Consider the following 13,467-nt stretch of genomic DNA (forward strand, 5'->3'; position numbering starts at 1 on the left):
GGATTGCAGACCTCTCCAGATTTTTCTGGCGTTGTTAAGCTCCATTTGCTTCTCCAGTCTCCTCCCGTAGTTCTCCTTCCCCTTCCTGATCTTCAGCCGGAGTTCCTTCTGGACTCTACGCAGCTCCTCTACGTCCCCCGAACTAAAGACACTCTTCTTCTCATTAAGCAGAGCCTTTATTTCGGAGGACACCCAGGGTTTGTTGTTGGGAAAACACTGTACCAACTTGGAGGGCACAGTGTTCTCCACACAGAAATTAATGTAGTCCGTAATGCAATGGGTCATGTCACTGCCATGGAGGCTACAAAGTGCTTCCCAGTCTGTATTCTCAAAGCAGTCTCTGAGCCTGGCAGTAGTCTCTTCAGACCACAACATCACAGACCTCCTCTCAGGTGGTCGTTGTTTCACCACTGGGGTGTAGTCTGTGACCAGATGGACGAGGTTGTGATCTGAGCGACCAAGTGGGGGGAGAGGGGGATGAGGTATATGCATCCTTGACATTAGCATACAACAGGTCCAAAGTTTTATTGTCTCTGGTGTGGCAATTTACATATTGCGTAAAGGTGGGGAGAGAAGAGGACAGGGAAGCATGATTGAAGTCCCCGGAGATGAGGAGGGAGGATTGGGGATGCTGAGTTTGAAGCTGAGAAACGATAGTGTGAATCTGGTCACACAGTTATAGCAATAACATGTGAATACTCCCTCCGGAGGTAGTACGGCAGCATGCTAACCACTAACGGCTCCAAGTCTCTGGAGCAGAGTTGCTCCTTAACACTGATGTGTCTGGGATGGTACCATCTATCGTTCACAAACACAGCGATTCCCCCTCCTCTCTTCTTACCGCTCTCCGTAGCTCTCCTGTCAGCCCACACCACTTGAAATCCATCCAGGGAGGAGTGTGAGTTGGACAAGAGATCGTTCAGCCACGTCTCCGTGAAGCACATGAGACTGCATTCGCGATATTCCCTCTGCATCTGGGTTAGCGGCGTTAGCTCTTAAACCGTCTTCTTTTAAACCGCCTCGTCCCATCGCCCACTGCCCCTCAGAGATGATCATTGGGCCTTTGCCTTTTACCAATGGTACTTTTGATACATAAAAGTTCCCCCAAAAAACAGTGACAGAAAATTATGAAGAAACTTCCATATATCCCAATATATGATTTTCTCTTAAAATTATATAGCATTAATGTCAATTTCTATTCTCATTTTTAATTATACTGTTTTTTTCCCCCTCAGGGCCAGTACTGTGACATTTGTCGTCATGGCGACAGCGACCGTGCCCACCCCATCACAAACGCCATTGACGGCACAGAGCGATGGTGGCAGAGCCCGCCACTGTCGCGCAGTACTGACTTCAACGAAGTCAACGTCACACTGGACCTCGGACAGGTACTAAGGTTTCTGTTTCATAATTAGCCAAAAACTAATTCTATTCTTAGGTAAATGTTTAACTTCAGTTTTTGTGAAACACTATGTATTTGATGTACATATTAGCTATACAATACAGTGGAGCCTCGGTCCGTTCCAGGAGGCTGTTCGTGAAGTGAATCTTTCGAATTCCGAATAATATTTTCTCATTACAAATAATGGAAAAAATGTAATCCGTTCCAAGCAAAAAAACAAAAAACGCCTTTGTAAGCATTTTTTCATTTGCGCATTTTTGTCCAATCGATATATATATATATATATATATATATATAAAATTATTTTTTTAGTGGGTAGATCTTTGTGACTTGGTCACTTCAAAAGTAGCTCGCGAGCTGAAAATGCTTGGGCACCCCTGGTCTAGACCCTGAATGTAAGACGACCCCCACTTTTTCAGTCTTTTTTCAATGCAAAAAAAACCTCGTCTTATATTCGGGCCAATACGGTATTTAGCTTGTAAATCATGAACTCAGACTGACCCTACTCCCATTGCCTCATTAATATGTTAATCTGCTACAAATTCCACTAGTGTTCCAGACCAGGAAGAGGAGGAGGAGGGAGGCTAAAATGATAAGACAGAGCAGATAACTTCTGACCCAATAAGTGCAGTGGCGGAATCTTTCTATAAGATATGACTTCACTAGATTCAGAAACACAAATTGTAGATATCATTCATGTAACAGCATAAACAATTTCTATCAATAAAAAACATGGGATGTACGACATGCTGTGATAGTTTGGGTCCTTGATGTTGTCAGTTGCAATTGTCATTTATTTTGCATCGCAGGGTTGTGATTGGCTGGGTGTCTTTTTAGCTTGAATTGCTCAATGAAACCTTGTCAGAAGGTCTAGTTTTCTGCCATCCCCTTCTGCATCCAGCCCTGTTACTTTGTATTGTTTTTACATTAAGACAATTATTTTTCGACTTCTGTTTCTGGGTCCGAATTCTGCTGATCATGTTACACATTACTACAATACTTTTTGTATACAACAAAATCTGTATCTGTTGTTGCAGGTTAATAGAAAAAAAACATTTCAACCGACCACCGTGCTGCCCTGATGGGTATCAGTACCTATTACCGTATTCTCACGACCAAAGGGCACACCGTACTAAACGGCGCAGTCTCAGTTATGTGTGCTATTACTGTATTTAACACACACATAGGGCGCACCGTATCATAAGGCGCATGTATGCCATGATTTACGGTAAACAAAACAAAAAAAACGTCACGGGAGCAAGAAAGTGAGTTCGGTTGTACTGTTTAACCATGTACTCTACTGTACTCACATTATTGTTGATCGATATTCATACGCGAATCCGTCCAAGTCCTCATCTTCTGTATCCAAATTAAACAGTTGGGCAAGTTCGCCATCTGTGTCGTCGTTTTCACGTTGCTTTTCGGCAATGATCACAGCTTTCCAGGAAGCTTGAATTGTGCCTCGTAAGCATGTCTCTGTCTATGCGGAGGTACGTATTCCTCTACAGTCCTCTGATTGTGCCTCGTAAGCAAACGTAAAACTTAAGCAAATGGGTGTCTGTATATCACGTGTAGCAGAAGCCAATGGCGGCGGATGTATGTACTCCCCTACGTATTACAGCCAGTCGTCTGATTGGTTTACCGCCCCGAAAATGTAATATCCTCTGATTGGTTCATCGGGTGCCTGTATATTACGTCTCTGTGTGGCGGAAGCTACACAAAACAATGGTGGCGAAGGTACGTACTCCTTTACGTGACACGTCTAGTCCTGTGATTGTTTTTTTTTTGTCCCGATCAACGTGGCGGAAGCCACACAAAACAATGGCGACGAAGGTACGTACTCCTCTACGTGTTACGTCTAGTCCTCTGATTGTTTATTTTGTCCCGATCTACGTCTCCCCCTGTATATTACGGAAGCCAAACAAAACAACTTAACAGATTTTTGAATTTGGTCCACACAAAAGGCGCACCTTCTTAAAAGGCGCACCTTCGTTTTTTGAGAAAACTAAAGGCGCTTATGTGCGCAATATGGTTGTGAAATAACGGTAGAAAAGTTAGGCGATTTGATGACCCTGACTAGCATTTTATATGTATTTAATAGTAATGCTCCAAAAACTAATCACACATTTATTGGTACTTAGCAGTGACATTTCAACACACCCATTTCACAACAAAATGCACACTCATACCCGCGCACAAACATTTTTAATTAAAGCAGGACCAACAAACGTTTTCTTGCAATTTTCAAGGACCAAAATAAAACAAATTATTAAAAGTAGAGCTGTACTTCCAACAATCCGTGGCTCTTTACATTCCAACAAGTACAGTAGAACACGTTGCAGTGTCATAGCATTTCCTATCCATCCATTTCGTGAAGCTAATATTCTCGCTATTAGCCATTAGCTAACCTCGGCTGCCCCGGATTTAATTACGTGGCCTCTTGACGCCTCCCAGACCCGACAACAATCTACAGAGGTCCAACTATCGTGTCAATTTGTACTGTATTCCACTCAATTATATACTGAGTAGCATTTTAAATATATTTAATAGTAATGCTCCAAAAAAATCCCAAATTTATTGGTGCTTAGCAGTGACATTTCAACACACACATTTCACAACAAAATGCACACTATACCCGCGCACAAACATTTTTAATTAAAGCAGGACCAACAAACATTTTCTTGCAATTTTCAAGGACCAAAATAAAACAAATGATTAAAACTATCACTCTAGAGCTGTACTTCCAACAATCCGTGGCTCTTTACATTCCAACAAGTACAGCAGAACACGTTGCAGTGTCATAGCGTGTGCTATCCATCCATTTTCTGAACCTAATATTCTCGCTATTAGCCATTAGCTAAGCTCGGCTACCCCGGTTTTAATTACGTGGCCTCTTGACGCCTCCCAGACCCGACAACAATCCACAGAGGTGCCACTGTCATGTCAATTTGTAATGTAATGCACTCAATTATAGTATCAATGAACAAAGGTTAAAAAAGAAAAGGCACGGCTCGGCCTTCATCACTCTCCGGTCAAACCAACCGGGAATGGGTTTTATTTTTACACTGTAGGTATTTGTTTTCATCATTTAGGACAACCTTAAAATGGCAAATTTTTCACCAGAGCCAATGAGTGTGCAAAGATTGGTGAGTTTTTGTGCAGGTTTAGGGTGTCAAAATGTAATGCTTTACAGAAAAAAAATAAGAGAAACTCTTACTAAAACAATAATGACCTCGCAGCTGTCGCTGCTCAGGCCGTAATTACATTCTTCTGCATCACGATGTTGATTTGAATTTGATTGATCAGCCCGAGATTTCATGTACTATATATTTATGGAACAATACAGGTAAATAGTGTATAACAAACATGTGCGCACGTGCACGCACGCACGCACACACACACACACACACACACACACACACACACACACACACACACACACACACACACGCACACACTCACACACACAAAGCTTTTACACAGAGCAACATGACATCATACAATATCTGTGAGCATAGAAGAACAGCAAGTAAGTGTCAAACAGTGTTCAACATCCACAACACCCTCATATGCTGCCTCCATCCCTTTCAAGCGCTTATTGCACACAGGATGTTTAAGTGCCACCCCTTCTTAAGTGTGCAGGTTAAGGCAGGTTTACTCACATTCCTTCTACACTTTATTTTGGGGGTCTTACGTGTTGCACACACAAAAACACAAAGAGCAGCAATAAATGAAGAGGCCAGTCAAGCAGGAAAATTTCACACAGAACATTGCAGAGATCATAAGAGCTTTCTTTAGTGTGTTGTGTATGTGTGCCTGCCTGTGTGTCTGTAATATAGATGTGATGAGAACAAAAACTGTGGAAATCCAGCTGAAACATGTTTGAATTTTAGAAAGTTTTAAATTTGCAACTTCCTACAAAAAGCCTTTAAGAAGACACATTTTAAAAGTCCACTTGACTTACCTATGTTCATAATCTATACATTTGTCATTTACTAATCGAAAACTTGAATGAACTTAAATCTCAAGGACCATATTTGTTACCTACCAGGAGGAGGTTTTAAGAGTGGTCATTTTGCAAATAATTTAACCAGAAAGGAACATAAGCATTTAGCCAAAACTTAATACAGTGGAGCCTCGGTTTTCTAACGTCCCGGTTCTCGAACACATCGGTATTCAAACAAAAAATTGGAGATTTTTTTGCTTCGGATGTCGGACAAAATTCAGTTTACAAGAAAATGTTTGTTGGTCCTGCTTTAATTAAAAATCTTTGTGCGCGGGTGTGTGCATTTTGTTGTGAAATGTGTGTGTTGAAATGTCACTGTTAAGTACCAATAAATTTGTGATTTCTTTGGAGCATTTACTTATTTATTTTTTTTTGTTTACCGTAAATCATGGCATACATGTGCCTTATGATGCGGTGCGCCCTATGTGTGTGTTAAATACAGTAATAGCACACAAATGAGACTGCGCCGTTTAGTACGGTGTGCCCTTTGGTCATGAAAATACGGTAATAGGTACTGATACCCATCAGGGCAGCACGGTGGTCGGTTGAAATGTTTTTTTTCTTTTAACCTGCAACAACAGATACAGATTTTGTTGTATACAAAAAGTATTGTAGTAATGTGTAACATGATCAGCAGAATTCGGACCCAGAAACAGAAGTAGAAAAATCCATCCATCCATCCATCCATCCATCCATCCATCCATCCATCCATCCATCCATCCATCCATCCATCCATCCATCCATCCATCCATCCATCCATCCATCCATTTTCTGAACCGCTTAGTCCCCACGGGGGTCGCGGGCGTGCTGGAGCCTATCCCAGCCGTCATCGGGCAGTAGGCGGGGGACACCCTGAACCGGTTGCCAGCCAATCGCAGGGCACACAGAGACAAAGAATCATTCGCACTCGCACTCACACCTAGGGACAATTTGGAGTGATCAATCGGCCTACCAAGCATGTTTTTGGGATGTGGGAGGAAACCGGAGTGCCCGGAGAAAACCCACGCGGGCTCGGGGAGAACATGCAAACTCCGCACAGGGAGGGCCGGAGGTGGAATCAAACCCGCACCCTCCTAACTGTGAGGCGGACGTGCTACCCAGTGCGCCACCGAGCCGCCAGAAGTAGAAAAATAATTGTCGTAATTTAAAAACAATACAAAGTAACAGGGCTGGATGCAGAAGGGGATGGCAGAAAACTAGACCTTCTGACAAGGTTTCATTGAGCAATTCAAGCTAATGAAAGACACCCAGCCAATCACAACCCTGCGATGCAAAATAAATGACAATTGCAACTGACAACATCAAGGACCCAAACTATCACAGCATGTCGTACATCCCATGTTTTTTATTGATAGAAATTGCTTATGTTGTTATATAAATCATATCTACAATTTGTATTTCTGAATCTAGTGAAGTCATGTATTATAGCAAGATTCCGCCACTGCACTTATTGGGTCAGAAGTTATCTGCTCTGTCTTATCATTTTAGCCTCCCTCCTCCTCCTCCTCTTCCTGGTCTGGAACACTTGTGGAATTTGTAGCAGATGAACATATTAATGAGGCAATGGGAGTAGGGTCAGTCTGAGTTCATGATTTACAAGCTAAATACCGTATTGGCCCGAATATAAGACGATGGGTTTTTTTGCATTGAAAAAAGACTGAAAAAGTGGGGGTCGTCTTACAATTAGGGTCTAGACATTATACCCATTTACTTGTGCGCAGGTTGCTGGTATCGACTGAGTATGTTGCTGTGATCGTGTGCGTCTTTGACACAAAGTGAGTACAGTCAAACCTCGGTTTTCGAACGTCCCGGTTCTCGAACAAATTGGAATTCGAACAAAAAATTCAACATTTTTTTGCTTCGATTGTCGAACAAAATTCAGAGGTCGAACCTCGCAAGATGAGCTGGGAGGAACCGAAAAAAACCGACCGCGCGGCCCGCATGCCGACTAACTCCATTCGTTGTTATTGTATTTTCGTTGCTTTGAGGATTGTATTAAGTGGGAGCAGTAAAGTCAGCCTAAAACACAAAGATGCTCTTAAAGCAATGGACAGTGAGCCAGGCGCTGCGGTTGCGCGATCGGACCAAATTAAGCTCCTGGCGCACTGAGGTCCACTTAAATTTTGGAAAGTACATCAGGACTTTAAAAATATTTTCTAAATTTCAGCGACGGCTCTGTCACAATAATGTGACCAGCGCGGTACAGTTGTGCGGTTTGGCGGTGCGCTGCAGTTGCGCGATCGGACAAAAATGCGCGAATGAAAAAATGCTTAAAAAGGGCGGTTTTTTTTTTGTCTTGGAACGGATTACATTTTTTTCCATTATTTGTAATGGGAAAAATAGATTCGGAATTCGACCGATTCGCTTTTCGAACTGCCTTCTGGAACGGATTGTGGTCGAAAACCGAGGTTTGACTGTATATATATTTAATTGTTACTGATGTCCACTGTTATGCCGTTTGTCCGATTGCTGTTTGCTTCGTGTGCGCGCTGTTTGATTGACAGCTCTGGCGCGCTCCATTAAGTTTGCCTGGCATCGCACGAGCAGCGTACACGCATGACTACAGCCGTTACACAGTGGCACGGTGACGAACGGTCGCCAGCAAACATATTTTGTTGTCTCGATAACTTATGTTTGGTGTGTTGCAGAGAGTATTTCATTTAAGGTTATTTAGTATAGTTAGTTATGTAATGTGTGCCGTCTACCAGTGTTGTGTGGCGTCAGAAGTTGAGCGTTGACTTACGTGCTGTATTTCTGTCTGTTGCAGAACCACACGCACACACATGCGCACACATTCACACACACACGCGCACACGCGCACGCATACCTCACGCACCCTTCACACGCTTCATACAATAATCACACACAAGAATCACATTCACACACCCAGACTCACCCATGTACACTACACACACCTGCTCTCACATCCTTATGACCAAACGTGTGCCTATACCCTTTTGCCAGTTGGCCTGTATGCCTCTATGAGCCCCTAAAGCGCCTGTTACTTTTTTGCCAATAATTCAGTAAAGCAATCAAAACTGAACCACGTCTTCCCTCCTGTGTTCTGACCGACACCCGGGGGCAAAAAGAGCATAACCATCTGAGCCAACCCCCTATACAGTCCTCAGGCTCCCCAACAGTAGCGGTAGCAGTTAGCATTATTTTATTGCAATGTTTTTCCTTATTCAGATTTGTTTCAAGATTACAGTTACAGTTAGACTTCACTTTGATGGTTAATGCAGTGATTGCAATTCTATTGTTTTATCACAATAGATTGGTTTATTTACATGTCAAAAACCAGAAGCCATTCATTTACAAATGTGATTGCACTTTAGTTTACATATTTAAATGTTGAGATATTAAGATGTGATAGACTGTTTTTGTATGATTTGAATGAGGCAAAAATATCATGCTTTTTCTCTCGAATATATTGCTATAATCATTTGTTTCAGATGTAATAATTTTCTGTATAAAACTTAAATTTGGTGTTTAAAAAGTATTTTTTCGAACTTGAGTCTTGAAAAAGAGGGGGTCGTCTTATAATCAGGGTCGTTTTATATTCTGGCCAATACGGTATGTTAATTCTGTTTTACATAATCAGAAAATGGATGGATGAATGTTTAGTACTCATGTTTCATTTGTAAGTTTTACAGGAACTTTAACATGGGAGCAACCCTGCTTTTGGAATTTTCATTATAGTTTTTAAAATTCTGTTTTAATTTTTCTTTAGAGCTGTTCTTCCCATTATTTTTTTTTTTTCGAAAATGCGCCGTGTATGATTATTATTTTTTTTTAAAGGTCACAATAAGTAATGCATAATAAAGTAAACTACAATTCCCAAATTTGACCTTTTGTCTTCTGTATGGACAAACAGTAATACTAAATTAAAAACATTTAAAATAAACCCAAAGATAAAAATGAAGGACATTTTCTATAAAACTATAGTTAGTTTTAGTCTAGTTTAAATGTAAAATGTAGTTTGTCAGTTCCCGTTTTTGTTTCATTTCATTCATAAAAATGTTTTTTAAATTTTAGTTTTTGTAATTTCTTCTGTGTTCAGTAACGGAACAACCTTGACTGAAAGTGGCATAGCATGCTTAGCACAGATGCTGAAGTGTGCATACTAATATGAAGAAAAAAAAAAAAACCTTACATGTTGTCTAAGAGCTAGGTTTAGCTTCATTTTTAATGCGATCAAAAATTTTTATGGCTTTGCCAAGATTTGGTACCTCTTCTTAGGAATGCTGATACTTATGAACTTTTTGAGATAAGAACTGGAGCCTCACAATTATTTTGCAACTACTCACGAACCAAATTTCCATTTCGGAACTGGCACCAACCCCCACCTGTTTCCTTTGCTTTGCCATTCACGGTTTGTCTTGACGCGTTAGCAGTGTTAAACAACAAGTAGTGTAGTCAAGTATGTCTCCTAACACTATCCATATGAAACTCGAAATCATAAAGAAGCATGTTGAAGGCATGCGTATCCTTGAGCTTGCGAGGGAGTATGTGCCAAAGTAGGTGCCCCCATGAACATCTTTATCCCTTGCTGCGGGAGTGTGTACGCCTTGAGTGCGGCAGGTTGTACCAGCCTGTTTTCAATAAAGAATGAAGAACACACTATTGTGTTGGTCAATTTCTATCTTTAGACGCTTGGTTCCTTTTCTTTTATTTTTTAAGTTCTCACTCGCATTCTGCGCGAGGCGCGTTCAATGACCACTCACACAGTCGGAAAACTCATTAATTGCACCAAAAAGTAATGACGAGTACGTGAACACATTGCAAAGAGTACGCCGAACCATACAATAATTTATCAGCCTGATTTTTCTGTATTCTCGGCGGTATTTTTACAAGTGTAGAAAATTAGAACAGGTTCCCCCCTCCCTAAGCAAAGTTAGGAGGTCAAGAATTAAGTGACATTTCTTTAAAAAACGACTTTATTTTTGTTATAAAGGTTTGAAAAAGCAAAAATAAAACTGTTGTTTCCTGTGTGTTTTACACAGAGTAAAAGGGCAAAAATTGTGACTTTTGGGATAGTCAGGCACACATTTTGTGCTTTTACGATACAATACGCTGGAGTGCTGATTGTGGCATATCATGGTCAGCAAACATCAGTAAATTAAACAGTAAAGACAGTAAAATAAACTTGCCCCGGCAGGAAAATGAATTTGCGCATGAATTTTTGTGCCAAGCGCACGAGCGTCACTTTGCATAAATGGAGTCATTAAAACCCCAGGATCTTGACGGCACTGGAAGCATTTAGTCCAGAAGAAGACACCATGTTAGCTCTTCGCTGATTGGTTTGTTTTGCCGCCTGTTTGCTCAGGTTTTTCCTGCCTTAGAAATGAGCTTGATATGACTATTCACCAGACGCAATGGATTGTACAGCATTGAGTCTAAATTTCCAGGCTATAACACTATTAAGCCAAAACTAAACACTTTATTAAATATTTTGCATAAATATGTGTGACTCTAAAGGCACAGTCTTCCAATATTTGTTCTTGTTGTACTACACCAGTGTTCCACTTGGAAGGTTCTACTGTGGAAATCAGCTCTTGCATTGGATGTGATGAGGTGCTGTACCTAATATAGTGGCATACGTCCATTGTTTTGAGCAAATGTGCTGAAAGAAGTTACAAACTACAACATGAGCCCAAAATGAGGGTTGCAGGTGAAGCTCCTCACCCTTTTGCTATCACATCCACTTTGGGACTGAGAACAAGCAGCAATCTCTTTCCGTGACTAGGAATTTTCTTATGTCTAATCCTTTTGATGCTATTGATGCTCCTCCTTCATTTTTCCCAATGCTGGCACATTGGTGTCTTCTTGTGTACGCGCACGCACGTACGCACAAACACGCACACACGCACGCCGCGAGAAAAAATTTGGCATCAACTTTGTGTCATTACTAAAATTACAAATTGTCATCACTTTAAAAAAAAATAGACATTGCTTGCAATTTTTATTACAATTTGACTTTTTAAAATATTTGAACAGATTTTACTAGTCTCTGGTTTCAAAAGTAGTTATTCATCAATTTGTTTTGTAGCCTATAACTGTATATACTAAACGACATTGACAATCATAACAGCCCTCCAAGTTAAACTATGATTACGATGCGTGGCAAAAATTTGTTTGACACCTGTGACCTACAACAACAGTCACTGTCAACCTCAATGAAAGACGGGGACATTGAAGAAGCCTGAAGATGAAATAATTCATAATCCTCCTCAGAAGTCAATATTTCCACCATCATTTCAAGGTCAAGTTCAAGAGTTTTTTATTCGCCATGTTTGAGCGTGCCAAACAAGGAATTTGACTTCGGTAAATCACAGCCTCTGTTCAACATTTAGGTGACTAACAACAACACTCAGGACATGTGAAAAACAAAAGATATTCTCAAACATCCCCTGATCTTAAACTGATCTTAAACTCCCAAGAGGGCAAGGAAAAAAAACTCAAAACTCCAGCTAGGGGAAATGAGAAACCTTGAGAAGAGACCACAGACTGGAGGGTCCCTCACTAGGATGACCAGGCTGCAATGGATGCAGAGAGTACACTTAGTACAAACAGTGTAGACAAAAAAGGTGTGGAAAGCGGGATGTTATTGCACAGTAATGACTCTGAGACTCTAAGAGTGGTGTGAGTTCATCAGAGCGACAGCCTGGGGGAAGAAGCTGTCTCTGTGTCTGCTGGTTTTAGTGTACAGAGCTCTATAACGGCGTCCGGAGGGGAGTAGTTCAAACAGGCTGCAACCTGGGTGCGAAGGGTCTGTTGAGATGTTACTTGCACGTTTCCTGGTCCTGGACAGGTACAAGTCTTGGATAGATGGGAGGTTGATTCCAATTATCTTTTCTGCAGTCCTTTAAATGCAATATGCCACTTTTTCATCCTTGTCTCAACATGCTCCATTTGTTTAGTTGGGAAGACAAGCGCATTTTTTTTCCACCATCTAGCATGTTTAGGATGAACACCTGGAACATGAAGATGGTGTTTATGGTGAACATTGCATGCACAAGTGCGCACACATACGCACGCACACACACACACACTCCAACTCAGGTTCCACCTAGGCTACACTTGATCGCTCCATCCGTCCCTGTTTTCCAGTGTATTTGTCCCATGATCCTTCCGTAGTCCAACAGTATTTTTTGTAGGTGTATATTATTATTATTTTTTTTTATAAATATAATTTTTTTGTAATCTGCTACCATTTTACAGTTGTAGTCCAACCTGGCTGAGGACATATCAGGCAGGACAATGAAGCTATTCGAGCAAAATGTGAGGGCTGTGTGTTACGGATGAGCATAGCAGGGCAACCAAATGCAGCTTGGACCAGGGTTTATTGAGGGAAAAGGGAGTTGGAAGGGAAGATGAGGGGGAACAGACAGGAACAGAAACTATCAGAAACAGAGACAAAGACTGGAGATAAGCGACGAGAACGACGAGAACCGAGACAAGAGGCTAAAGACGAGAACAATCCGACAAGAGACTTAAATACACGACAGGTAACGAGAGGCAGGTGACTGTGATGAGTACATAGATTGTGAATAGACACAGGAGGGGAGGGGCGAGCACACAGACACGAACAGAAACCATGACAACACTAAAACAAAGAAACGAATGGAGACGGATTGTGACACTATGGGTTGGAGTGGGATTAGAATTAATTTGACGATAAAATGTTAGTTAACTGGCGGCTCGGTGGAACACTGGTTAGCACGTCCGCCTCACAGTTTGGAGGGTGCCGGTTCGATTCCACCTCCGACCCTCCCTGTGTGGAGTTTGCATGTTCTCCCTGTGCTCGCGTGGGTTTTCTCTGGGCACTCCGTTTTCCTCCCACATCCCAAAAACATGCTTGGTAGTCCAATCGAGCACTCCAAATTGCCCCTAAATGTGAGTGCGAGTGCGGATGGTTGTTCGTCTCTGTGTGCCCTGCTGGCAACCGGTTCAGGGTGTCCTCTGCCTATTGCCCGATGACTGCTGGGGTAGGCTCCAGCACGCCCGCGACCCCAGTGGGGACAAGCGGTATAGAAAATGGATGGATGGATGTTAGTAA

The 13,467-nt window shown here is 41.7% G+C and overlaps 1 protein-coding gene across 6 annotated transcripts in view; it reads left to right on the forward strand.

The window, feature by feature from the left end:
• Positions 1-13,467, forward strand: part of lama5 (laminin, alpha 5) — a 463,481-nt gene that overhangs the window by 12,918 nt on the left and 437,096 nt on the right. For all 6 annotated transcript variants that reach the window (XM_049753597.2, XM_049753598.2, XM_049753599.2 and 3 more), the window contains exon 2: positions 1,236-1,388. In XM_049753597.2, coding sequence (XP_049609554.1) covers positions 1,236-1,388 — 153 coding nt within the window. The remainder of the gene's footprint in view (positions 1-1,235; positions 1,389-13,467) is intronic.

This window comes from Syngnathus scovelli, chromosome 2 (assembly GCF_024217435.2).
Source record: "Syngnathus scovelli strain Florida chromosome 2, RoL_Ssco_1.2, whole genome shotgun sequence".
NCBI classification, from domain to species: Eukaryota; Metazoa; Chordata; class Actinopteri; order Syngnathiformes; family Syngnathidae; genus Syngnathus; species Syngnathus scovelli.